The sequence below is a fragment of the Lolium rigidum genome, chromosome 6 (genome assembly GCF_022539505.1).
Source record: "Lolium rigidum isolate FL_2022 chromosome 6, APGP_CSIRO_Lrig_0.1, whole genome shotgun sequence".
NCBI classification, from domain to species: domain Eukaryota; kingdom Viridiplantae; phylum Streptophyta; class Magnoliopsida; order Poales; family Poaceae; genus Lolium; species Lolium rigidum.
Genome location: NC_061513.1, coordinates 116,868,821 through 116,894,951, shown reverse-complemented (window position 1 = coordinate 116,894,951; position 26,131 = coordinate 116,868,821). Strand labels below are relative to the sequence as shown.

Below are 26,131 nucleotides of genomic sequence, written 5' to 3'. Positions count from 1 at the left end.
CTCCTCCCTTAATCTATCAGAGTGACATGGGTACATAAAGATCATCGAATCGAGGCAATGAGATAAGGATACAAGATTGCAATACTTATATTCAATCCTTACACATATTATAAGATTAGATGCATATAAACGCTGCGAGGATTCACCCCAACCCGCAGCCCGTGGGGACTACTCACACATAATATCCAGATCAATAATAGAGATAGAAATCATTGTGGCAAATACTTGGATTGAAATCAAAATATTCTTGCAATGGTCGCCAATTCTTAAGGGGATCTCTATTACAATGGTGATTGCTATGGCTATGGAGGAGATTGGAGATGGAATGGATGAACTATGGTGGTGGATCTCCTTCGTTGTGGTGTAGATGGACCTGATGGATTGCGGCTCTGTTCGGCGTCGAATGGCTCTCTTTTTGGTGTCAGGTCCTTCATAAAACTTATAGGGTTTGACCTCGGGAAGGTTGCAGCACCCAGTACGAGTGCATGGTACGGGCAGGGCTTGCTTGTATCGATGCCCGTTAAAGTCCCTAGAACCGCCTCTTCGATCCTAGTCAATTTTTTTTGTACTCTTGACGCAATTTTCGCCAGTAATTGCAGGTCCATTTGTCATTATGATGTGATTTCCTGCACACCATTCAAAGATAGGAGAGATTGCACATATTTGCATTAATTAGTCATTAGTAGCAAGTTGAGAGGTAAACTTAGTCAATTTCTTAACTTAGCTAAGTGTTTGAACGCGAAAAAATTGGCGTATTTCACAACCATCATATAGGTACAATGGAAATGGGTTCATGGGTTCACTCAATCCTCTATCTCAATCTATGGTGGTGATCATGGTATAGATAGCAAAAATACACATGATAGTTATGTTGAGTGGTAATGTTTATGATGTCTACATGTCCTAAAACACGTAGTTTAAAGAAGTACTCCTTTGTGTTGTTGTTATCACCCTCGTAAGGACAATGTTGGTTATTGTCACACCACACATCATACTCCTTCCTTTTTACCCACAACTAAACAATGTGGTGATGCATTGACATGTCACTCAATACATATATCGTCCATCACTCGGCCATCCAGTACCTACATACATCATACTAGTATATGGTAAACACTTTAGACATGGATGCAATGATTTATTTGTTATGTGAAGGATCACATCTCTCTCATCTATCTACACTTGGTGATGTCAAGCACTTCATGACAAAGGTAAACGATGCATTAAAAATAGAAACCATAACATGTATTATAGAAGCATCTCCGAAGTATGTCAAACCAAAAATATTCTAACACAACCGTAAATGCATAACAATTATCATCATACACCATAATATCCACCATAAGAATTACATAGATAGATCAATAATCATACAAGGCACAACATATGGACTTCAAGCATGATCATACATAGAGAGATTGGATCAAGTTACCATCATAAAACCATTCTCCAGGGGGTGGACTAATCCACTCTCATCATGGAGATTGATGAAGAGGCGTTGGTGAAGGAGGAGAGGCGGCCGGAGGCGATTCCGGTAGCGGTTCCGCCTCTAATCTTCCTCTGACGGCGGCCATTAGACTCTATTTTGGTGTTCTCGATCTTCGCCTCCGTCTATTCTGACATCGCATCGGCGACCCCTTTTATTAAAGGTTTTAGGGCAAACCAAAGAGTATGGCAGTGGAATCGATGACATCCGAGCAACGAGCCAGCCAATCATACAGGCGGTGTGGCCTAGGGTAGGGGTTGCGGCACCTCCTATTTTGGGCCCCCATGCTCCGTTCTTGAGGTTCTAGAGCTCCATCTTGATTGTCTTCGCGAAATATTAAGCCTCGAAAAATCTCAGGTCCATTTGACTCCGTATATGTCCCTGAAAGTTAAAAATACGCAAAACAAGAAAATCTTATTCTGCAGTGTTATAACTAAAATAAGGGGGATCATTGAAAAATCTCCAAAAACAATATGAAACATGGATATAACATTATATATGAAGCAAATATAGAGGAATATGTGGCAATAAACTACAAAGTTCATGTATGCATTTACATGCATCACACAGCAGTGACAAATATCAATTCCTCTCATAGGCCCACGAGGTCTACCGTTCTAGCTATTTAGGAACAAACAATTGTTGTTGATGCACATCAATCAAGTGATATACTTGAACAACAAAAATCACCATAACACTCAAAGAGATACATGAACTGAAAAACAGACAAGTTTGAACTGAGCGTACACTTAATAATCTACCGTGCAGCTCTAATGGTAAGCCAATGAAGGCCCCATAAAAGAAACCATGTTTAAACATGTCCGACGATGCCTCTGTAATAATTAATTTAATTCTTATTTAAATGTAAGGTTTCCTGATGATGTCATTTGTGAGGTTTGTAATATTTGAGTAGTTTTCCAGTTGTTATATAATACTTTAGCTCATTTCCACTTATTGTAATATATGAGCAGATTCGAAGTCTTTAACCTTTGAGTCTGTGCAATATGCTCACTTGCCTATCATTTGACCTAATGACTTAGATGGGCTACAAAAATAGGACAAATTTTCGGGCTATCTTGGGTTGAATCCAGAACACACATAAACAATATTGTGATATGTGGTAAGCCTCTATCTGAACAATACATGTTGTAGTAGTAAAGGCCCAACAATATGTTGGTCTAGTAATAGTGGGATGGCCTAGTCATAAATGGATCGGCCATCATGCTTAGCGGGATGATCGAAACAGTAATATCGGAGCCAACTGCTTGACGTTAATAGGACGGTCTAATGAACTTTAATGGGTTGACCCAATTTTATTGATCAGCTTTCCTGGGTCGGCCCATCTCAAGTCACTAGGCCAGCCTATTTATCTTTACCGAAGGGCCAACTAAACTTTAATGGGCCAACCTACTCATCTCAACAGCCCAAACCACTTAGTTTACTGGACATACCAATCAGCTTACCTATGTTGTCCTGTCCAAACTGACCGGGCTAACCGATTCATCTTAACCGAGCTGTCTCACTCAACAACTTGATCGATCAAATCAAGTAGTTGGGCCAACCCACATACTAATTGGACCGTCCAAAACATATTTATTGGGCAGACCTGCTTATTTTTAGCAAGCCTTGTGTGGGTATGTCATCTACCACTGATTTTAACCTAGTTAACGACGTTTCCACGTGTCAGTTGGCATGACATCGGAAGTCAACGACCTCCCAAAACTCTTCTAACACGGTCCATTTTTTTGTGGTTGAAGGGTCCTCATCCACCACGGACTGAAAAATCCATGGTAGATCTTTAGGCGACACGATATGCACCATAGAGGCCATTTCGTCACCTATGACTCATTAACCATGACAAACACCCCCTAGTCGATGATTTTTTGTGGTGGTAGATAATGATTTTTTAGTGCTTAATGCTTCTAATTAGGGCCCGAATAACATGATCTCCATCCTAATCTTTCGTTGCTTCATCATATATAATAGTTTGGGATTTATCTGCATACTGTATAACCTATAGTATTGTCAAACCCTAGGGAAAACAAGAGGGAGATGGTATAATTTGAGGAGTTTTTGTGTTCATGTAGTGTTAATGCATTGTTCAGAGCTACTCGAAAAGGTAGACCTTAATTATCCGAAATTCCAAATTAGCCCCGGCGAAATGGGAAGGTAGGACAATAGATGTTATGCAAGTTCTCTTGTTAGCGCATACAACTAAATTAGGAACACACACCTACATACCACGAAACTAGAGCCAAAACATTGTGGTGCTTATATTTGTATACATGATTACCTTCATCCATATCAATGTCCCACTAATTACCTCATGCCTACACTTTTATCCATTGAAAGTTATAAGTTGAATCCTTCTGGTGAAAACTAGAAATCTAATGTTATTTTTTACCACTTTGATCTAACTGCTGCATTTACCACTTGCTTTTGAGAATATTGATACACATGTGTGGTTGAGAGTGATGCGTCAATTTCTAGTCTTATTGGTTTTCGTGTGTTCCTCTTGAATCAAACAATAGATTTGGGTAGTACTTCCCATCGAAAATTTCAACGATCTCCTAAACTTGTGGGCATCAGGTGCCTACATGTTTGTGGACATATACTACCTCCGATTCAAGGAATAAGGCGTCCTCGTTTTACGTGCTTTTCGTTTGACTAAGAATTACTTCAAATATATAAAGATTATTTGTATGAAATTAACATCATTAGAAAGTGTTTTTCAATACGAATCCAAAGATACTAATTACACACAATATAACTAAGATTTTGTTGCTCAATTTTTATGGTCAAAGTTCGTCTTGAAATACGCGTGCGCCTTATTCCCTGGGACGGAGGTAGTATGTATTACCTTACTGATGGTTATGGTGGTGTCAGGTGATACATGTTATGCATTTACTGCCATATGTTGTAACTCTTATAGCTTGTCGCACTTAGGAAGCATATTATGATTGTTTATTGCATTGGTTAAGATTATTGAGTTACACGTAATGCCTTGTTTGCCCATGTCATGAGGTGTTTTACAACAGAAAGTGTAGGTAGATAAGAGGGGTGCGGGATGCACAAGGAAAATAAACCTTTGCATGAGCTTTTACATGTGTGTTTTTTATTAAAGGGGTGTGATGTATGTAGATGTGTGCGGTATTAGAGGGTGTATATGTAACCGTGTGACAATTATGGTATATCTTAGTGACAACAGAAGCTGAGACCTACATCATTTGGCATACACACATCCATAGATAAATGAGAACATCTACTTGGGGCCAAGTGACAATACTTGCGTGCATGACAACACCCTTTTGGTATTTCCCTTCTCAACATCATGTTTTGGGACATGTTGGCCATATAGAGATTACCATTTAAAACATGACAATTGTGTGTACTTTATTATCTATGATTATTGCCATTGTTGCCCGTGAACCCATGTCCATTGTTAACTAACAAGTAAAACCTTTGTCTTGTCCTCTTGCTCCACAGAGGATTGGGACATTTGTGAGATCCTCACAACCAATACTTTGTTACTTTAAACTTGAAAAAACCCATCAATCTTTGCATGTTTTAATTGTTTAGTGCATAGATAACGACTAGAACCATGACACTCTAGTTTGAGAGAATAAATTGCTTTACCTTCTTGCTCCTATAGTTCAATACCCAAATACTTCCACATTGTTGGGTGCCACAATTATTCCCCGCACTTGGGGGTTATCATTGCACAATACGGGTTGTGGATTGTCGACTTTGGGTCCTCAAAATGATGTCCATAACTAGAAATTATAATGTGGTGCTTAGGCTGACTAGGGCGCACAGTCGCGTGACGTGGATGCACCAAGACAGAGTTTTCTCCTCCGACTTGTAGAAATATTTTGTCGGCCCTCTCTTGTGATATGATTCATACGTATGTCCATGCATAACTTGATCAAGTGTTAATCATGATTTTCAATTAAGAGTAAGGTTGAAGGAGATCACATATCATGGAGACAAAGAAAATAGAGTTAAGCTACACGGGAATGGCGTGCTCACTCACCTATAGCTTTACCACCAATATCATGAGACAAAGGGACTTAAACAAATTGTCGCATTGAAAATACTACTTATTGGTGTGTGGGAGCCAACAAACGTTGTTGGAGCCATTGCTGACTTATCAGTTCATTGTGCGACTCGAATCGAGTCTGGCTACCATGAGCCTATGGGGTCACACACTTAAGAGGATGGAGCCAGGCTGATGAGATTCGACTAATGTGAACCGATCGGGCTGTACATTGACCAGACATGGACAAGTCAGGGGTTGGAACCAAGTTGACTAGGTATAGGATTCTCAGGAGCAGGACACCTGAAGTGTCAAGTGTCCCCTCACCACTCCCTATACGAAGGAGGGAGAGTGACGACTACAAGAGATAATCTACCCATGGCAGAACAACCACCTGAGAATGGCGTCTCCCCACCATCCTGGGGCGCCAAAGTAGAGGCTAGCATCTGATAACCCCTAAGTGCAGGGGATCACCACAATATAATTCAATAAGTATTTGAGTGTCGAACCCACGAGGAGCTAAAGGTAAACTATCTATTCTCTAAATCCCTATAACCTACTTATATGGCCTTCTATGCAAAGCTAGGAGATATGGTGTGTGTGTGAAGAGATTTTTACTATGAACTACAAGTGCGGAAATTAAAATGCAAGAAGTAAAACTAATGCAACAAAAGTAAAGTGCAAAAAAGTAAAATGAGATGAATTGAAGTGGAGTGGAGTAACTCAAGGGAGTAAGTGTTCTAGCAAATTGCTACTTTATCTGTGTGGCTAACATAACTAGTGAAGCACAAAGATAGTCGTTTTATTGTTTCTTCTAGAGAGGAGCCATATACAGGTGCAGCCATGGATATGAGCAAATACACCCCTAGTGATTGACCCCAAGGCCAGTTAAGAGCAAACAATAGGATTATTAAAACATAAAGTCCAACCACCGCTGTGAGTTTAAACGTCCGCATAATAAAAAAACCCGTTTGATTAATCATGATTAATAAAACATGCATCTAAGAATTAGAACAAGGTTTCTGTTAGCTCCCGCTGTCCCTCTCCCTATCAACATGCAACAATGACAACCTTATGCATTCCCTGACATATGTGTGCACTCATATATCAGAACAAACGATCATCATAGAAGATAACAAATACTTATATGCAACCATCACAAAGTATCTTACAATCGCCATGAACATACTCATATGCAACCATTACAAAGTATCTTGAAATTTCCATGAACAAGTCACTATTCAAACAAAGACATAGAGGTACAATACATCATGGAAAAGCGATATATTGCGTCACACATCATGTTTTTCAAGAGATTACAATGGGTAGATGAAGATGACATTATTGTATATGATGATGAAGATGATGAAGATGGTGCTGATGCCTTCACCGAAGGGGGGTGGAGTCCACCGGAGGCGATCCCGGCATCATTTCCCCCCTCGATCTCCGGCGGCGGCCTACTGACTCTTTGTTTATGTGTTTTTGATCTCCGCCGTCATAGCCTCGACGAAAAGATGAGGCGAAACAGATGCTCGAGGTGAGAAAGGGCACATGTGGCGCGCCTAGAAGGGGAGGGCACGCCTCCAGGCCTCTTTCCCAGCATGTTGGTCTCCCAATGTCTCTCTTCAATTCATATTGTTCGTCTCGAAAATTCCGAAGCGTGGCCCCTGACCTTGCCCTTTTTGAAGTCACGTAGCTCCTGTAATGTCAAAAACACTAAAAAGTGACGTTTTCTACCAAACAGAATTAGAACCGGAGGAGAGGTGATTGTTTAGAAAATCCCCTAAAACATAATAAAACATGAGAATACATTATATATGATGCAAATATGTGGTAATATGTTGCAATAAAGTGCAAAGTTTCCGTATGCATTTTACATGCATCAACACCTCATGGGAGCCATCCCACCTTGTATGTGTGTGAGTCGGCACAGACACCATGTGTGTGTTTGAGGCGGAGGAGTGGCCAGAGATGGAGAGGAGAGCTCGCCGGAGACAAAGACGCAAGGACAATGAAGGAGTCCTAGATGAGCTACGAGGACTACACTACCCCAAGCGACGCGCTACCTCGAGTTCCGCACTAGTGCGCCTAGCGGTAAGAAACTGTGGCCATCTACCTCACCTGGATTCTCGATGGCGCCTCGTTGGAATGTTATTGTGTGCATAGCTTCTTGCGATGGTGGTGACGTCTTCTGAAGCGAGGGAAAAGGTGCTCGTCAGGGGTCCGCTAAGCCGGTTGTGTGCTCCTGTTTTCGCCGTAGGGTGACTGAGGGATGCCCTGAGTTTTTAGTTGGTGGGGCGCTTGTTTCTGTTTTAGGACCACTGTAAACGTCATGTTACTTCATCTATTGTCGGGTTTCTAGGTATTGAGTGGTATGCATCATCTTGATGGAGAGAGTGGGCTCCCCCATTTTTGCAAAAAAGAGTACAACATTTGTAGAGCAGTAATGCTACACCTACAAAAATCATTTACGAAAATCATCTACGGACTCGCATCATGCACAGCAATGTGGAGGGAGGTTTCCGATTTTTAGGGGAGAAATCAAAGCTGAACCAACCAGTTTACTTCACATCAGTCTGTAGGAATTTTTGTAACCAAAAGAGTGCGTAAGTCTAGGATTATTGTTTGTAGAGACCCGGAATGTGCAATTTAGTCCAAATAACCTATTTTAGTCGAAAGCGAAATCTCAGTGGTCCGATGGCAACCCATGGGTCCAGATGCCCGGATTCTCAACCCACTAGCCCTTCACCACTAATGTGCTGCAGAATCCCAAAACTACCCGTCTGGTCCAGCTAGGCACGTGTTGCCCCTAGCAATACCCACGGAGGGTATTACTGTAATTAGACGACTCTGAGCGGAAATGGTAAAAAACCTCCGACACAAAGGATATGAGCTCGCGCAGGAGTGCGGCTAGGGTTTCTCCGTCTCACACACTCCCCTCCCCTCGTCTCCAACCCCTAGCCGCCGCCGCCGCCGCCGCCGCCGCCGCCGCATCCAAAACCCCTCCCACCTCCCCTCACTCTTCTAATGGCATCCATCCGACGAAGCTGCTAGCTCGCGCCTCTCATCTGCTCGTCGAATAGCAAGTCGATCCACCGCAGCTCCCTGCCCCCCGCGCCGCTGCCATGGCGGCCATGAACCAGTTCGACATCCTCGGCGCCGACGACAACGACGACCCCTCGCAGCTGCTCGCTGCGGCGGCTGCGGCCGCGGCTGCGCAGAAGGCCGAGGCCAAGAAGCCGGCCGCAGCGCCTGCTGGAAAGGGGCCCCAGACTGGGGCGGCCGCCAAGCTGCCGACCAAACCTGCTCCCCCTGCACAGGCTGGTGAGTTGTGGCCGCCAGAGCGCTAGATCTGAGCTCGGGACGTTTGGCCTTTTTTCCACCTTCTGACGTGGATCGATTTGTTCAAAATAAGTTCTTTGATTAGTTTGGGCATGTTTACTCCTTAGCATTTCATTTCGAGGCGGTATTATATTCCTTCGTTTAGTATATCATGTCGGTTGTAAATATTTTTGATGCCATTTGCTGTGATGTCCTGTGCTTTCCATCGGCTGAGAAGTCGAATTTATACCTTCCTTCGAAGATACTGTTCGAACCTTTGATTACTTTCTTGCTCCGTTTCCTCATTTTCACTGAAGCCCTTTAACTTGACATGTTTCAGTGAGGGATGCACGAAGTGGTGGTGCGCCATCACGCGGAGGATTTGGCCGTGGCGAACCTGGCCGCGGCAGAGGCGGGCGATATGGCCAGAACCGTGACTATGGCAGTGAGAACACGAATGGCTACCAGGGAGGTTATGGTGGCGGGGCAGGCTCTGGAGATGGTGCTGTAGCTGCAGGAGGTTACGGTGACAGTGAGAGGGGCCCTCGACCACCGTACCGTGGAGGTGGAGGCGGAGGTAGACGTGGTGGTTACCGGAACAGCGAGTTCGGTGATGATTCTGAGAGGCCACCCAGGAGGAATTATGAGCGCCACAGCGGGACTGGTCGTGGCTACGGGATGAAACGTGATGGTGCAGGGCGTGGGAACTGGGGATCTTCCACTGATGAAGGCCTTGCGCAGTAAGGAAGCTTCATCTACTCTTGTTTTTCATTACTATCTCAATTGGTAAATGGCTGAATGCAGACATAACAGTAGAGGCTGTTTTGTGTAAGCAGGGAAACTGATGAAGCTCTTAAAATTGAGGACAATGCTCCCATCGCTGAGAAGCAAGCTGAGCAGGATGATGCTCCAACAACAGAGGAGAACAAGGATAACAAGGATGTTGCTGCAAAGGAGGAGGAAGAGAATGAAGAGGATAAGGTAAAGGCTACACTCCAATCCAACTTTGTGGAGATTACCCTGTTTTTTAGGTTTGCAGAAGTCAAATGTTTTTTCCTATAGTAGATAGTGCCTTACCCTCTGGCCCCTTGTTCATTATTGTCTTGTTATCTGTTGTTATGATAGCTTATATTACTGCTACAAGTTGCCCCTTGTATATTATACTTAGCTATACTGTTGGGGATGATACTAGCCCCTTCATCCTTTGTGTAACGAAGGGCCTGCCCACTTGAATGATTTTTTCATAACCTGCATAAAAACAAAGGATTTTCTCTAGTCAGGAGTATAGTTCACTTGATGGTTCAAAGGATTCCTCTGGGAACCTACAGAAAAAGTGTTCCAGTGGAGTTTCACAGGAAAATTAATATTTTTCAGACCTCATTTTCTCCTCATCCTTTGCAAGCTTATCCATCGCTTGTAGCTTGTAGGGATGTTTTGCGTGTCCTGGCACCTGGGAGCCTCTATTTTGCACCACTCTCCTATTATTATATTTTTCTACTCCTGACAGGCCTGGAGTATTGTCTTAGTTCACTTGCTGGTTTTGTTTACCAAAGTCACCAACTCTTTTTATGTCAAATCCTAGTAAATTTTTCATCTCCTTTCCTATTGCATTTGATATTTAATGCAATGGACTGAGCTTCTCAACCTGTGGGCATTGTGAGTGCACCTCACACAGCCTGGAACGATTCCCATTCAGCTCAATTCAGGGTGGCTATTCTTCTTAATGATATGTCATCTAGTTCCTTTTCATACTTGTCTGGTTCCATCGCACTAATCTCTTTGCGTACTAATATTCCAATTTCTACAGGAGATGACCCTAGAGGAGTACGAAAAAATTAGGGAGGAAAAGCGGAAAGCACTACTTGCACTGAAGACTGAAGAAAGGAAGGTTGAAGTTGACAAGGACCTGCAGTCTCTGCAGCCACTGTCTACAAAGAAAGCAAATGATGAGATTTTCATTAAATTGGTATGTTTGCCAGTGCATGCAATTTTAATCCTTACACTTCGGTGAAGTTGGAATAATCTACTGATTATGCCTATGTCTCCTTAGGGCGCTGACAAGGATAAGAAGAAGGAAAGTGCTGAGCGTGAGGAGCGCGCCAAGAAGGTAATAACCTATCTATATTCTTACTATGTAGCATGCGGCAATCCCGAGAGCAGTTTGTTGGTGTCTGAACTAGTTCTTACATTTGGTGCTGTCACTTGAGATTTTCCTGTTGAACTGGTGTATTTGATATTGTTCATTTGAATTGTTGAGCTTTCTGTGTTTTCTATAATCCCACTTGGTTACAGTATGTTTTGAGGATTCCTTTTAATTTATACTACTTCTGTTCTTGTGTTAATTACTAGCAAATTATGTACCAGATAGGGTAAGTTTGTAACTATCCTCTTGGGCTGTAATGTTGGATCTGAATCAACCCTTCAGTTTTGAATTAGGGTGTGTTAATTGATAGCTTCTGATATAAGTGGAATTAGAATTTTGAATCCCAATTTGTTGAACTTCAGTTTTTTTGTGATAAATGCTAGAGGCGGTGTTAGTCAAACAACCCACAATTTGTGTAGCAAGTCCATTGTGGTTTTGATGGTTATGGTGTGGTACCATTTTTTCTATTTGAAGTGAAAATAAGACTGCTACTTTATCCCCTGGGGAAGAAATGAAGGATGCTAATATGGTAATTATTTTCTTCAGTCGTTGAGCATCAACGAGTTCCTCAAACCTGCTGAGGGAGAACGGTACTATGGCGGCCGTGGTCGTGGAAGGGGCCGTGGTGAGGGCCGTGGAGACCGTGGTGGTTTCAGAGGTGGATTTGGAGGGGGATACCAGCGTGGACAAGCTGCTGCACCATCCATCGAAGATCAATCTCAGTTCCCGACCCTGGGAGGAGGGAAGTGAAAGGTTGCGTGCCATCTGAAGCGCTGCATTGTCTTTACTGGTGTTGCCTTTAAATTTTGCCTGACGTTGAATTATTGTGTCACAGTTAATTGCAACAAATAATGGTGCTGCATGTGGTTTTCTTTCAATGTTCGGTACTAGACTTTGTATACCGGAGTTCAGATGATCGTCGGGATTAGCCTCTAGTTTTGTAGGCTAGCTTTGCTTTTGGTTAAAGAATCGTCTGCTATGTTGTTTATTCTTGCTTTTAGTGAAATGATGTGATACCAGCAAAGCAACTGGCGATTCTTGCCTAAACAAAGACAACACACCGATGAAAGGAGGGCTTACGCCTTTGTGAAGCAAAGATGGTTAACATGGCGCAACGTTAACTTTGGATTGCATGGGTACTGGTTGTCAGATCCTTCCGCTGGGATTTGCTGTCACGGTGGGAACAGAGAAATATTTGTTTTGTTTTAAATTCTGATGATAATAACCAGTCAATCTGATTATTGGCATTCTTGCACATAAAGGGATTATGAGATTAATGCAAGTATAATGAGATGGAAAGATGCATAAAGGGATTGTGCGATTTGTGCTAGTATAAGGAGATAGAACGATTTGGGGACATTCGCTAAGAATTTCTAGATTGGATAAGATAAGTAGTCACTCCCTGATATGATGACAATGGTTTTTGTTAGATGATGGTGGAGGAAGCATCGAAATAATTTGTGTACATATAGTTGTCAAAAAAATCAAAGTTTTAGTCTGGCTTCCTAATTTATTTGACCTAGATTGTTCAGTATATCTGGAGTACACATATCTGTCTGAGCTTTGTCAAAAATAATGGTTGTACATTGGTACACCCATATCCCTCGTGTAGCTCCGCCCATGTCCACAAATCAGATTGATGACAACCCACTATGGTGGTAAGTGGTAACTGAACACTAGAGTATATATTGGTGATAATTTTTTTAACAGTATGATAGATACAACACTTCGTTAGAATTCGTCTGCTAAGTGCTCATCGGAAATGTTTGCTCTAGGAGTATTTTAGTGCTCACTTTGTGCCCCAGAAGCCGGGTCAAGCATGCAAACCAGCGCAGCTCTCCAAAAGCTTGTTGGGGAAGCTATATTCCAGCAATCCAGCCTGACCAAAATATCAGTAGGCTCTAATTGTTTGACCGGGTTCAGTAGGCTCGCTCGACTGACTCATAAGTCAAGGATCATAGCTCATCCAGAGTTGAAAGTGAATATAGTAATGAGGTGTCATGCTTCATGCTGTCAATCTTGTAAATGCCGCGAGGTGTTCTATTTGACTAGACAATGTATTGGTCGAGATTTCTCAATGCAATTTTTTTGAGAAGTCTCAATGCAATTAGACTGGCCAGTCCGTGTCTATAGGTTTTTAAAGAGTTCAATGCACTTCATCATTGGACTATATGCACACGCTGCGTGTGTTGTAATACTGGCGTGCCCCTCTAGGTCTGAAATGGCAAACCGGTCGTTACAACACACACGGCGTCATCTTCCTTCAGGAATGGACTTTGGACAGAAGATATGTTGAAAGTAGTGAACGCTACGAGTATGTCAGACATGTGGCCACACTGACACTACAAAAACCTGCGTTTCCAAGTAAGATATGGATAGCTAGTTAGTTTGCACCTCCTTCCCACCAAACATGTCTAAAATTTATTAAAATTTAGATGTATCTAGATGTTATTTAGTATCTAGATAGATCTAATTTAGAGTAATCTCCGACATGTTTCATGGGATGGAGGGAGTATCAATGTATCATACTCCAGATTGTTTTACTCGAGTAGTTAGTTGAGCATAGCGGAGCATGCTTTTTTACCTATACAGTAACGGCAAGGATTTCATTTCAACTTTAGATAAGTGTTACGCTGTTATACTGGTTACATTTGTTGGTAGCATTCAGATTTTATATCAGATCTTGCTGCACAAACCGGAGATTACTGAATGGACAACATACATACAAGAATAAAACACCCAGCTCTATGGCCAACTCCAGAAAGAGCACACCTGCATAAACGGCCCATGTCAACCCGAGTGCATCTTAAAATTTCTCCGGTATCATACTCCAGATTGCTTCACTTGAGTAGTTCAACATGATGGAGCGCGCCGTTTACCTACACAGTAACGGCAAGATTTCATTTCAACTTTAAGAGAGATGTTACACCGTTATTATGGCCATATTTGTTGATATCATCCATATTTTATGTCAGGTATTGCTGCACAAATTGGATACTGAATGGACATCATACAAGTATGAAACACCCAGGATCCAGCCGTACGGTCAACTCCAGAAGAGCATACCTGCATAAGGATCATATACTTTGCAACCAAGAGCGCTTCTTCACCAACATGCGCTGCGGTTTCACTATGCTGCAGCTCATCAGGTAGCTATAGTAGGGAGGTATGTGAGATTTCCATACAAGGCATTCAAATCTTCCATGGGGCCTAGCTTTGCCATACACAATATCATGCATTTTCAGCTCAGGAACTTTCTGCCCGGGAGAGCACACCTCATAACAGCGATGGGCTATAACTCTATAAGGACTTCAGAACTGCTCGCCATCCTCCAGAGGTATATAGGTCGGTCTTTCATCAAGAGATCGATTGGATGTTCGCCGAACATAAGTAAATGCTTGGTGGTGAATTCTCTGAGGCCCTCCAGAACTTTGCGCTACAAATGGGCATCAAGGTTAGCTCGCAGAAAGGCGCCAACCGAGTTTGCCTACGTGAAAGAAGCATTGTCTGTAGTCGTCGCTAGGTGGTCCGAGTACTAATTTGTAATTTTCTTTACTTTTTGGGCTATTTGTACTACCGTTGATAATTATTAATCGATCGGTGGATTTCTCACATTTTTTTTTCCTTCGGTGATACTATTCATCCATTTGATTCAAAGGATTGGGGTGTAGGAATTTTTCCTTTCGGTTGTTCCTTTCTTTAGATAAATACTCAAAAATACCCTTACAATAACAAATCCAATTTCGAGGGACTTCCTCTCTGTGTTGAGAAAACTTTTCTTCTTCCAATTATTCTTCATTCAATTCAGTTTAAAAAATGGGTACTCGAAATACTTCAATAGGTACGCGCAAGAAATAGACCAATTCAACAGCTTTTTTGTTCCATTTCCCGTGGAGTTTTATAGGGAAATCAAAGAAATTCCACAATCCACTTAAACCTCTTTTTTACATTCCTACGTACAAAGAACGAGACAAAGGTCATATGTTGCATGATAATAACCTAATCTTTCCTTTATATTTATTTTAATCATGATTTAATTATGATTTTAAGGATTCCTGTGTTTTTCCTATTCCTGTGAATCAAACGTCCAACTTCACAAATTCCTGTGCTTTTACAACCATGTGGGATTAGACATGCGTTTCTATCCCATTTCTGCATTTTTTTACTATTTCTACGTTCGTGAAATCCTGCGAATCAGACATGGCCTCAGTTTAAGTCTGAGGTTTTGCCAGCCTAATCATACGCCTCAGTAAAGAGCACATCCTCCTCCATAATTCCTTTCCTTTTCAAAATCCCAATTCAGTTCCACAATAATCAGTAGCCCTACTTAATAACACCACTGTCTTGCAGAGCATTTGCATTCTCCTTCTTTAAACAGTAGACCTAAGCCCTGAGTTAAATTCATAACACCCGAAACATCAGATAGTTATAGGGTGCCGAGGGATCAACTTACAAGACAACAACGCACACAAGCAAACAGGAAAAACAAGACATACAACTTGATCGTCGAAGTCCTCATCCACCAAGGCGAAGCCACACACGCGAAGCGGCGAAAGCTGAAGCTTAGAGGGAGCCCACCATCGAAGAGATACCAGCTCGAGCATACTCCAAAGGGCCAACAGCCCCGCCCCGTCTCCGAAGCCGAAAAGAGCCCCTGCTACCTCGCCCTGGATCGAAGGGCGCCGCACCATCGGCCGGAGTTGCTCACCCTAGAGCTCAAACGGAGACCAGTGCCATTGAAACTGGAGAGCAGAGGCCAAGCACGACCACCAAGAACAACCAAGATCACCACCAACACAGCTCCACCACCGGGCTTGAGAGCTCACCCGGTCTGATGCAAGCATTTGGTGCCACGAAGGAACAACAACTCCAACAAGATGTAGCACCCTCGCCGGAGAACCGAAGAGAGGCGCCGCGAAAGGATCCAACCATTGCCACCAACCAAATTTGTACCAACAAAATGCTGCCCCCTTTACCCAAGGCGGAGCCTTCAAGAAGGACACCACGCCGGAGGCGTAGCCGCTGTCCATTCCAAGAAGAATTGGGTTTTCACCTAGGCAACCAAGGGATGGTAGGAGGGAGGGGAACCTCGACGGTGCCTCCTGCAAGGGAACGATGACCGCAGGCGTCGCCGCCGTCGTGGCCAACCAGCCAGGGATTTCTCCCGGAGACCCCAGTCCCCCCAGCCCACCGTGACCCTCCTAGCCAAGCTCCGGTAGCCAGGCTGGGTCACGGATCAAATAGACGAAGTGCAACCTTCAGATTTGACGCGCGCGACGCCGGAGAGGCCGAGCACGCCGGACCGGCACGTGCTACCGGGCCGCTGCCCAAGCAGCCAAGGTCAGCAGCTAGCATCCACACGAGCGCCAGGGCCGCCGCCCGGAGCCCCCGCCGAGGAAGACACCAACATAACCCTCCCTTACCTGAGCCGCTTCAGAGGAACCAGCACCGGCATGGGAGGAGACCACGGAGCAGCCACATCAGCAAAGGCGAGCTTGGCGCGGAGGTCCTCCAGCTATTCACCGCGCGAGGAGCCAAGGGCTCAGATCCTTGCCGCCCCCTTCACCGGCGCCGGCGGGCTTGGCCGGCAGCGCCTCTGGGGGCGACGAGGGGGGCAGGACGGAGATGGGGGCTGGCGGCGGAGGGGCTAGGGTTCGCCCCCTCAGTCGACTGGAGGGGGCGACGCGTGGGAAATGCAAAGGGGAGACTGACCGGCCAAGAGAATTTCCGCATTCGCCTTCACGCCTTGGAGATCATCTTTAGTGAAGGAAACAATCGATGAGACTGCGCACTCGTTGTCATAGCAAACATGCTCAACGAGGGTGGGGGCAATCTGCAGCAGAAAGCTCAGAATCCTCTCATACTCGTTGAGCATGTATGAGAACAAGTAGCTGATGCATGTTTCACGCACATCGGAGGATAGCTCTTCAAGAACAACACAAACTCCTCCATGTCAGCCACAATCATCTCAAGGCCACATAACATTTCCCTGAGCTCGTTGACACCCTTGCCGCCGAACACCTTGTTCTTTGGTGCCCTAGCAGAGAGACAGAGACGCTTGGCGGGATTGAATCTGCACAGGATGGACTAGTGGCCGCTCACCTCATCTTTGGCCGTGGTGTCGCCTTCTCCGTGGCCTTTGCACGTGAAGGTGTCAAATGTCAAGTTTCAAAATGTCGAATGTCAAGCTTCATGCACTTGCCAACGTCACCACCACGTGTACACTTCACAATATTGAACATGTAGTATCCTCTTGCCAACGCAACCACCACTTATACACTTCACAACATTGAACATGTAGTAGCCTCAGCATGTCGAGCTGCCAGAGCATCGCTTGGTTCGTGATGTTCCGCCTTTCGGCCTCCTCGACAGTGACGTGGACTCCCAGCAGCACGCAGTGCAGATTTTGCAGGCTCTCTTCCGCTTCTCCACTCAGTATCCGGCGGTATCCGTCCATGATATGGACCTGCTAATAACATCACCAATAACTGCAGAGACGAGTATCTCCATGGTTAATCCTTCTAGATGGAGAGGGAGAAGATGCTTTGTTTTGCTGCTTGGTTTCTTTTAGAGGGCTTTACTAATCCTCGGTGCTATTTTCCGGTCATATGATTAGGTTCGGTGACTTTGAGGTTGGAACAAATCCTAGCCACAAGGAAATGTCAAGTTGCCAATAAGTTAGACTGCAAGCTAGCTCCGACACTAGAAAGAGGAATCAACACAAGAGCCAGGTCAATGGGCAAACATATTGCTACTAGCCGCCTTGAATGTTATCTCACATGGTTGGTAGCACATGCATGGAAAGTTGGTAACCTTTAGCTATCTCAGTTTGGTCGAAAACGTTGGCAGGCTTGACCGAGTCATAAATAAATGTCATATAGGCGTTTTTGTTCCATCACAAGGATAATTCTTAGTTGGCGGAGCCAGCCCAAGTGCCGAGCCTGGGCAAGGTATACACGCAACTATTTTGACCAGAGTTTGCCCCAAGATACCCTCATTTAAGCTAGCAGCTTCAACTAAGCATCAAAGAGAGTTAGCAACCGGAGCCCGGGCAGCCGCCCGGGCATGCCGGGCCGTAGACTCACTGTCTCGTACTTTTATAAAAAAAAACAAAAAAAAGACTCACTGTCTCGTACTTATGTCAAATTCTACGGCCTTCCCGTCAAAGTTGCAGAATTCCATGTTCAGAAATGAGGAATTATATGCATCCAGCCCGAACCACAACCTGAGGTTTTAACTTTCCCTCTTCTCTTCTTTGGTCGATTCACTCGTCTCACCAGCAACAGCCAACAGGGGGCTTCCCAAATGGAGCCGCTCCTCTCCTCAATCATGGGTGATCTGGTCGGCAGAGCCCTGTCCATGGTAACCCAGAGATACTTGCAGTCGAAGGGAGCACAAGAGGAGAAGCTCCAGAGACTAAGGGCAATGTTGCTAAGGATCGAAGCCATCATCGAGGAGGCCGAGGGGCGGCACATAACCAACCAGGTAATGCTCCAACAGCTCCAGATGATGAGAGAAGATATGTACAGAGGCTACTACACGCTAGACGCCTTCAGATACGCAGTGCACACAGACGAAGCCAAAGGTGAGGTGACTACTGGCAGTTCATTTGTCCTGTCCAGATTCAGTCCTTCGAGTTCCAAACGTCTCTTCTTCTCCATGTGCAATACCCTGAGCATGGACTTCATGTTCGATGTCTGGGACAGCAGGAATCTAGACAAGATGCTTGGTAGTATCGAGAGAATGATCGGTGACATGCAGGAGTTAATATTGTTCTTGGCCAGCTATCCTCGTGTGTCCCGGCAACCTTACAATGCATATCTATTGCTTGATCAGGTTATGTTTGGCCGCCAAATGGAGAAAGAGACAATTATCAGCTTTCTGTTTTGGAGGGAGACCACTGGCAATGGAAAACTGGGGGTGCTTCCCGTAATCGGCGCACCGAGAGTCGGAAAGAGTACACTTGTTGAGCATGTCTGCCTGAACGAGAGGGTGCGAGATCGCTTCTCGTTGATCGTCTTCCTCAGCGGAAGCGATCTCAAAGGTGGAAACTTGGCCACTCTAAGACATAGCGGTGTGATCAAGCATCAGAAACTTGCTTCCACATCACATGGAGACTCACTTGCTGTCATTGAGCTAGCCGGGGACATGGACGAGGAAACATGGAGGCGATTGTACACCTCTGCGGTAAAGCACATGACACCAGGCAGTAAAATCATACTCACGAGCCGCTCAGATAAGATAGCATCCTTTGGAACGGCACAGGCTCTTACCTTGAAATTTTTGCACCAAGAAGCTTACTGGTATTTCTTCAAGACGATCGCATTTGGGAGCAGAAACCCCGAAGAGCATCCGAACCTGGCAGCTCTCGGTATGGAGATTGCGGTCCACATGAACAGATCGTTCATGGCAGCAAATACTGTCGCCGGCATACTGAGAGACAATCTTGACACCCAGTTCTGGCGCAAGATGCTGAGATGCTTGAGAGATTTCGATAGCAAGCACCTCAGCATGTTCGGTGAGCACCCAATTGATCTCCTACAGAAGGACAAACCTGTGTACATCTGGACAATGGTGAAGACCAACAACGTTGTCGTGATGCGCAATATTTACCAGGAGCGCTCTCCCCAGATCAGCGAGGTTCCCACGATAACAGCACAGGATGTGTTGTCTGGGTGTGTTACGTCTCAGGGGAAATTCCAAGCGGTGGCATGGAGGTCTAGGGTACCTCCCTGCTACACCTACTTGGTGAGCTTCGTCGTGTCACCAACAGACAAGCACTTGGTGCTCCGTAAGAAGCGGTCTAGGCAGGAGAGGGTTTGATATGAAAATGTGATTTCCAAGTGTACATCTTAGGTATCTGCCTTTCAAAAATAAAGTGTACCTCCCTGCTACACCTACTTGGTGAGCTTCGTCGTGTCACCGACAGACAAGCTCTTGGTGCTCGGTAAGAAGCGGTCTAGGCAGGGGAGGGTTTGATATGAAAATATGATTTCCATGTGTATGTCTTAGGTAGCTGCCTTTCAAAAATAAAGTGTACCTCTTTTTGTCAGTGTGCCACATCTCCTCGATTATATGTATCAGCTTGCTGTCTGGGTTATCTTTGCAGGCTGAGTTGACAGTCCACACTCATCAAAGTATAACTGTCTGGTATACCTGATTGGTTGAAATTGAACCTTTCTTATCTGCAATACAGACTGACAGAAAACGAGTAGGAAGAATGAGATGTTAATGGCACAAACCCTTCCAGTTACTAGTCCAACATTAGAAAGGAAAAAAAGCATTTCAGAGTTTTGAGCAAGACTTATATGTATTGCAGATAAGAAAGGTGACTTCAACCAATCAGGTATACCAGACTTATTTGGGAAGCATGTTCAATGTGATCCAACACAGTTCAGTACACATGTTTCATGTGTTCTATACTAGGATCAAGCCTGGAAATCTATGTTATTCCAGACCATGGCTTTCTTACTTTCATATTAGCCCAAATCAAAATTTAACTTGTGAACTGACAAACCCTGAGAAGTAAGCAGCTTTCTTATCCCCCAACAAAGTGTACATATAGAGAGAGATGGAATCAGGCGTGCCACAGATCCACGGAGAAATCACTCAATAAACATGAGTTGGAACAATACATTGGATGAAATCCATGAGCATAACCGGACATCCCGCTGACGACTTGACATACATCAGCATTTAGGATAGGTAAAAACCAGGGGACTACTAGCCTAGCTAGAGCAGAACGCACAACGAATCTACCACCATCCTGCGAGATCCGTACTATTTACCAATCAAGTCGTCGCAGAGGTCAGGTAGGGAGGTCGGGCCGGCGGAGCAGACCAGGTCAGCTAGCAGGACCGGGGCGGTGGCGGCGGCGGCGATCTTGTGGGCGAATTCCAGCGCTCGGCTGGTGAGGATGCGCGGCAGGAGCTCCGCCTGCGGAGGCAATCGCTGGTGGCGCTGCGACCAACACACGACCGCGGCCGCCCTTGCCGCGCCGCCGCTGATCGTGCTCCCCGACATCGTATTGCCTCGCCGGACGCTTGGGGAAGAGCCGGAGAAAGGGGTTCGCGATAGAGAGACTGGGAATGCTCGGAACTCGGGAGGCGGCAAAACCTATACACCGACCAGGTCGGTGGCTACCGGCCACCGCACACCCCCTGGTCGGGTATGGGCCAGGCCCATTTGTGGCTGTTTGGCCTCGTTTTTTCTTTTTTTCTTTTTTCTTTTTTCTTTTTTCTTTTTTCTGGTTTCTTTTTTCTGATTTCTTTTCTTTTTTCTGTTTTCGGTTTTGTTTATATTTTTTTAGATTCAAAAATTTTGATTTTTAAAAATTGAGAAAATTGAGAAAATGTTCAAATTTGAAAACCGTTCAAATTCGAAAACCGTTCAAATTTGAAAACTGTTCAAATATGAAAATCGTTCAAATCGAAAAATTGTTCAAATTCGAAATTTGTTCATATTCAAAAAACGTTCAATTTTGAAAATTATTCGAGTTAAAAAATTGTTCAAATTTCGAATTTTGAAAAATATTCAAATCCAAAAACTGTTCAAATTTAAAAACTGTTTTAATTTCAGAAAACTGTTCAAATTTTATGAAAAACTTTTTCTCGAAAAAAGTTTTTAAAAGTGTTAGATGTTAAAAAACGAAAATATAAACAGAAAAGAAAAAACAGAAAAGAAGGAAGAAAAAGGAAAAAAAAACTCACCTGACGCAATGGGCCGCGGCCCACTAAATTACTGGATCGTGGGGGGTGTGCGGTGCCTTCCACCCACCGACCAGGTTGGTGGCGAGGAGCTCCCCGGGAGGCCCCGGATCTAGAGGCCCTTTATGGGCTCATGTTTTCTCTGTGGGCCAAATGGCATCCGTTTGCTGATGCTTATCTTGGCGATTTTTTTTCTAAATAAAACGCTATTTTTATAGCAATTTTACAACTAACTAGGTGACTGCCGGTGCGTTGCCACGATTTTTCTGATTTCTTTCTTATAATATATCACATAGAAAATATTGCTAGAATTTAAAGATTCTACTTTGTTTTTAGTAGGGGGCGCCACATGTATGGAAAAAACGGCCCAACAATGTATTTGTTATTGACTTAGATGTACTTTGGATATTCTCGTACAACAAATGTTGTCTTAAGCTTCTTTTGCATGGTTTCTGTATACGAAAATTTCTCTGTACGACACATTTTGCGTCTCATGTCACAATTGGATTTATTTTTACCAAGGATGAACAATGATATCTTTATTTATACATTGCCCACCTTTGTTTTTTTAAAGAAAAACTAACATGTACGCCATAATGCTGATATTGGACAGGCTCTGTAGAGTAGTATATTTTAAGCACACCTTTCGGATCAACTTCATTTCCTTTCCTCGTCGCACAAAAAATGCAAGTGTACCAAAAGAATGTCAGAAAGGACGTAAGTGTAATTTTGAAATTCCTTGGACTCATGCATCATATCTTCGCACAACGAACTGTCGAGTGAAAGCGCTAACTCTCGATACAGTTACACCCTCCAGATGTACAGCGTATATTTGACATGTTGGCAACACCATTTTGAGAAACACGGTTAAAATCTTCAGAAGTTCACACAACATTTTTGACATGCCAAACTTCAGATGCACCTGACTTGTTTTGTACTGAGCTCCATCAGACAATGATCTCCCCAACAAGAAGTATTGAAATTCCAGAAGAAAAAAAATCTGATAAGCCAACATCATGAATTGAAATCCTTGCACACTGTAGCGAGCTTCAACGAACTGAAATCCAGCGTGCATCGGCTCGCCGAAAATTGCAACGGCTACATCAATAGCAATGGTAGTTGCTTCAAAGAAGTAAAACCATATCTGTATCATTAGTAATGGTAGTTTTCGTCTTGACATATAGAAGTGCTTCCTAGTATAACAGACAAGCAGGAACTGAATGCTGTCAAATAAACAATAATCATAAGGACAACTTCTACACTGGAACGATCAATCAATTCCGCAAGCAACATACAGTTTCGAAAAACGTGATGACATATTCAACAAAGCATTACATTGCGTACCCTGAAAATGAAGATCAATCCATCTATATATCACAGGCGAGCCGAATATCATTGTCTTGTTCATAATCATAAAACTGCCTTTGCACGGATCATTTTTCCTTAGATGCAAATACTAACGACATTAAAATGCATGAAGAGAAAAGGCCCGCAGTTGCACAATCTATTATACTATGTATCTGAAACTAACCGTTCTTCGAAACTCCAAGTCAAAAACTACACATTCACGACGCATGGAGAACACACTCATTCCATTGCAAACATAAAAAAAGGTTCGAGAGGTGAGGATTAGAATAAATATAGTAAAAGCACAACAATCAGTCAGTTTGATCTGCTAAGTTCAACATCTGAGATCCAAATATTTTTACGCTACTTCATCTATACAAGTGACCTGACTCAAGATAAATGATGCTAGTAAGTACTAATAAAAAATGCAGTTCAAAATTTTGAAGAAAATACATGGATTTGATATTGCACATTTATCATGTATCAAGCAGAGCACTACGCCTTTCGTGTAACAAAATCACAATGGCCATTCCAACGCAGCTGAATATAAAATGTGAAATTCTGAAGAACCAAGGGTAGTGCATCGAAGAAACAAAAAGTGAATTGCTATTCAGACAATGGCGCTGATTGCAATTAACCGGAGCAAATAAGCTTTAAAAATGCAAAACAGGGAGAGGACACCATGCACTTGCCTTAATCTGCATGTCCAGGTTCGGCACCAACATCACTAAACTTGACATTCTCATGCACTTCAGCATCATGAGCAGTCCCTCGGTGGTTGATGATAACAGCCACGTCCGACAGCAAGGTGGCCACCGCAAGGTCGACAATGTCTTCGGCTTTGTCATCCATATCCAAGAATGACAAGCACAGGCTGCCACCCAAAATATGAGAACTGGCAATAATCTCAAAATCAAAAATTAAAAGAATTCGATCAAAGCCAATCAACAATTCTTGTATAGATGCATTCCTCGAGAAATGGTCTCGAGATGGAACATACAGGCTGAGCCATGCACACCTTCGAAGAGGAATTCGAGCTACCTGTTGTACTTCATCCTCCTCTATGCATATCTCTTCGGGTCCATGTCGTCATCGGTCTGAAATTGCGGAAATAATTAAGCATGCAGGAATTAGCTAGAGGGAAGGAGGAACTAATGGAACACCCTGCAAAATCACATAATACCATTGTCATACTGTCATCTAAACTTGGTTATACGAGTCTCGTCATTAGAAACAACCAAGCAAAACAATCCCAGAATAAACTTGGTCAGGGTCATCTATACTTGGTCACACTGTTTCAGGCCTGCTACTTCTCCCAAAACCATTCTAATTAATTTGTCAGGAAGTGTCAATCATAGCAACAGTCATACATTACAATAGATAGTGGCGCTGGTTCTAGTTGATTGATTCCGTTTAGTTCATCGTTACCATCTGCAGAAGATAAGGGGATGAAAATTCAGATACGTTCCCATTAGGATGCACTCAATTCAGAGAAGTAAATAAAAAATACAACCAGTATCGTTCCATCAGCAACAAAGAGGATAGGAACGCACCATTGCCGGAGGCTCAAGTTGCAGCTGGACGGCGATCGCGCCGTGTGTCCGTGTCAGGGGCACACGAGGTCGGCCGGCTTTGAATGCAGGGCCGGCCCATAGGCCGGGCAAACAGTGTGCCCGCACTGGCCCCCGCGACGAAGGGGCCCCGGCCTGTACCCTGGTTACCACGCACGTGAGAACAACAAAGAAACCGGCGATTTACACAGAAATAACCCTTTTGTGAAACTATAGCACAGACTGACCTCTCGGGTAAACTATTTCACCCATCTAACCTTTTTGTGTGGCGCCCTTCTCATGGACGCCACACATGCCCGAGTGGCGCCCGTCCTGCCGGCGCCACACATCCATCCGACGTGGCGCCCTCGACGCTGAGGTGTGCTCTAATCTGACGTGGCAGGATATGTGGCGCTGCTCTCGCCGGCGCCACACTTTGAAAGTGTGGCGCCCATGTTTGCACGCGCGAGCCTGCCCCAGCCCGACCCATCCATTCTCCTCTCTCTGTTCTTCTTCCCCCAAGAAAGGCGGCCGGCTCTCTCTTCCCCCCTCAAATCCCTACTCCAATCCGTCGAATTTCGTCAGATCTGTCCGTGGAGATCGTTCCCAACCCGTTCCTTGAGGTAATCTCCTCCGTCCCCTTTCTTTTCATCCATTGATTTTGTGTATTTGGTTGAATCAACATGTGAAACCGTAGATGTGGATTTGGTTGATTTGAGGGTGGAGATGAATTTGGTTGGATGTTAGTGTTGTTGAAGTAGGAGAAATGGTAGTGTGCTAGTTTGTATGGGTAGATTATGTTGATTATGGTAACTAATGAACACATGTGTGTATGTGTTGTTCCCATTATGCTAGGGGGATGGAAAGAATTGCTCATGTTCATCATGTGGACAAGGATGCTTTCTTGAAGGGAAACATAGAGCCGGATCCGGAAGAGGTTGACTTGGTGTTTGACCTTAGCCCTAGCTTTGCGGAGGTGGTAGCACAAGTGAGGGTTGAGTTGAATTGGAATGAGCCAAATGATGGTGTTGAGCTAGAGGGAAGACATAATGTGGGGTTTGGAATGCACACCCGTTGGAAGACAATGCGTATCAACTCCGAGCAACGTTGATCCGTTTACAAGGAGACGGTGGCCGGGTCACAAGACAAGGCTTTGGAGTTGTTTGCAACCAAGACGGTTGATGCTCGTATCGAGCTTGACCTTAACCGGCCCTCCTCCCCCGTTCGAGAGAGGAGTCCACCACCCATGAGCCAAGAAGAAGCCACCCAATCTCCCATTGTCCAATCTCCCATTGCCCAACAACCTCCGTTGGAGAATGAGTATGACGAGCATGACGATGGTGATGATGGTTTCGAGATGAATGACAACAATGTCGGTGATTTGGATAAATATTTGACGCAAGAGGAGATGGACCACTCCATTCCTTATTCCCGATGCTATGCGTCGGACTCGGATGATGATGGACCCGAAGAGGAAGTTGACGAGGATGGCTTGGTGGCTAAGGAAGCCGAAAGAGCCGAGTGATGACCCACAAGTATAGT

At 44.2% G+C, this 26,131-nt stretch overlaps 3 protein-coding genes across 3 annotated transcripts; 2 read left to right on the top strand and 1 right to left on the bottom strand.

The window, feature by feature from the left end:
* The first annotated feature begins 8,476 nt into the window (after positions 1 to 8,476).
* On the top strand, positions 8,477 to 12,010 carry LOC124661229 (RGG repeats nuclear RNA binding protein A-like). Its single transcript, XM_047199091.1, has 6 exons — positions 8,477 to 8,846; positions 9,184 to 9,583; positions 9,680 to 9,824; positions 10,651 to 10,809; positions 10,894 to 10,950; positions 11,533 to 12,010. Exons 1-6 carry the CDS (start codon positions 8,648 to 8,650, stop codon positions 11,734 to 11,736), a joined length of 1,164 nt encoding a protein of 387 aa, XP_047055047.1. The 5' UTR covers positions 8,477 to 8,647; the 3' UTR covers positions 11,737 to 12,010.
* Positions 12,011 to 18,206: 6,196 nt separating this feature from the next.
* On the top strand, positions 18,207 to 20,038 carry LOC124665624 (putative disease resistance protein RGA3). The gene is made up of 2 exons (XM_047203020.1): positions 18,207 to 18,216; positions 18,280 to 20,038. The coding sequence occupies exon 2, from the start codon at positions 18,292 to 18,294 to the stop codon at positions 19,807 to 19,809; it is 1,518 nt and encodes a 505-aa protein (XP_047058976.1). The 5' UTR covers positions 18,207 to 18,216; positions 18,280 to 18,291; the 3' UTR covers positions 19,810 to 20,038.
* Positions 20,039 to 20,505: 467 nt separating this feature from the next.
* LOC124658900 lies at positions 20,506 to 21,009 on the bottom strand. The gene has a single exon (XM_047196896.1). The coding sequence runs from the start codon at positions 21,007 to 21,009 to the stop codon at positions 20,767 to 20,769; it is 243 nt and encodes an 80-aa protein (XP_047052852.1). The 3' UTR covers positions 20,506 to 20,766.
* Positions 21,010 to 26,131: the final 5,122 nt, after the last annotated feature.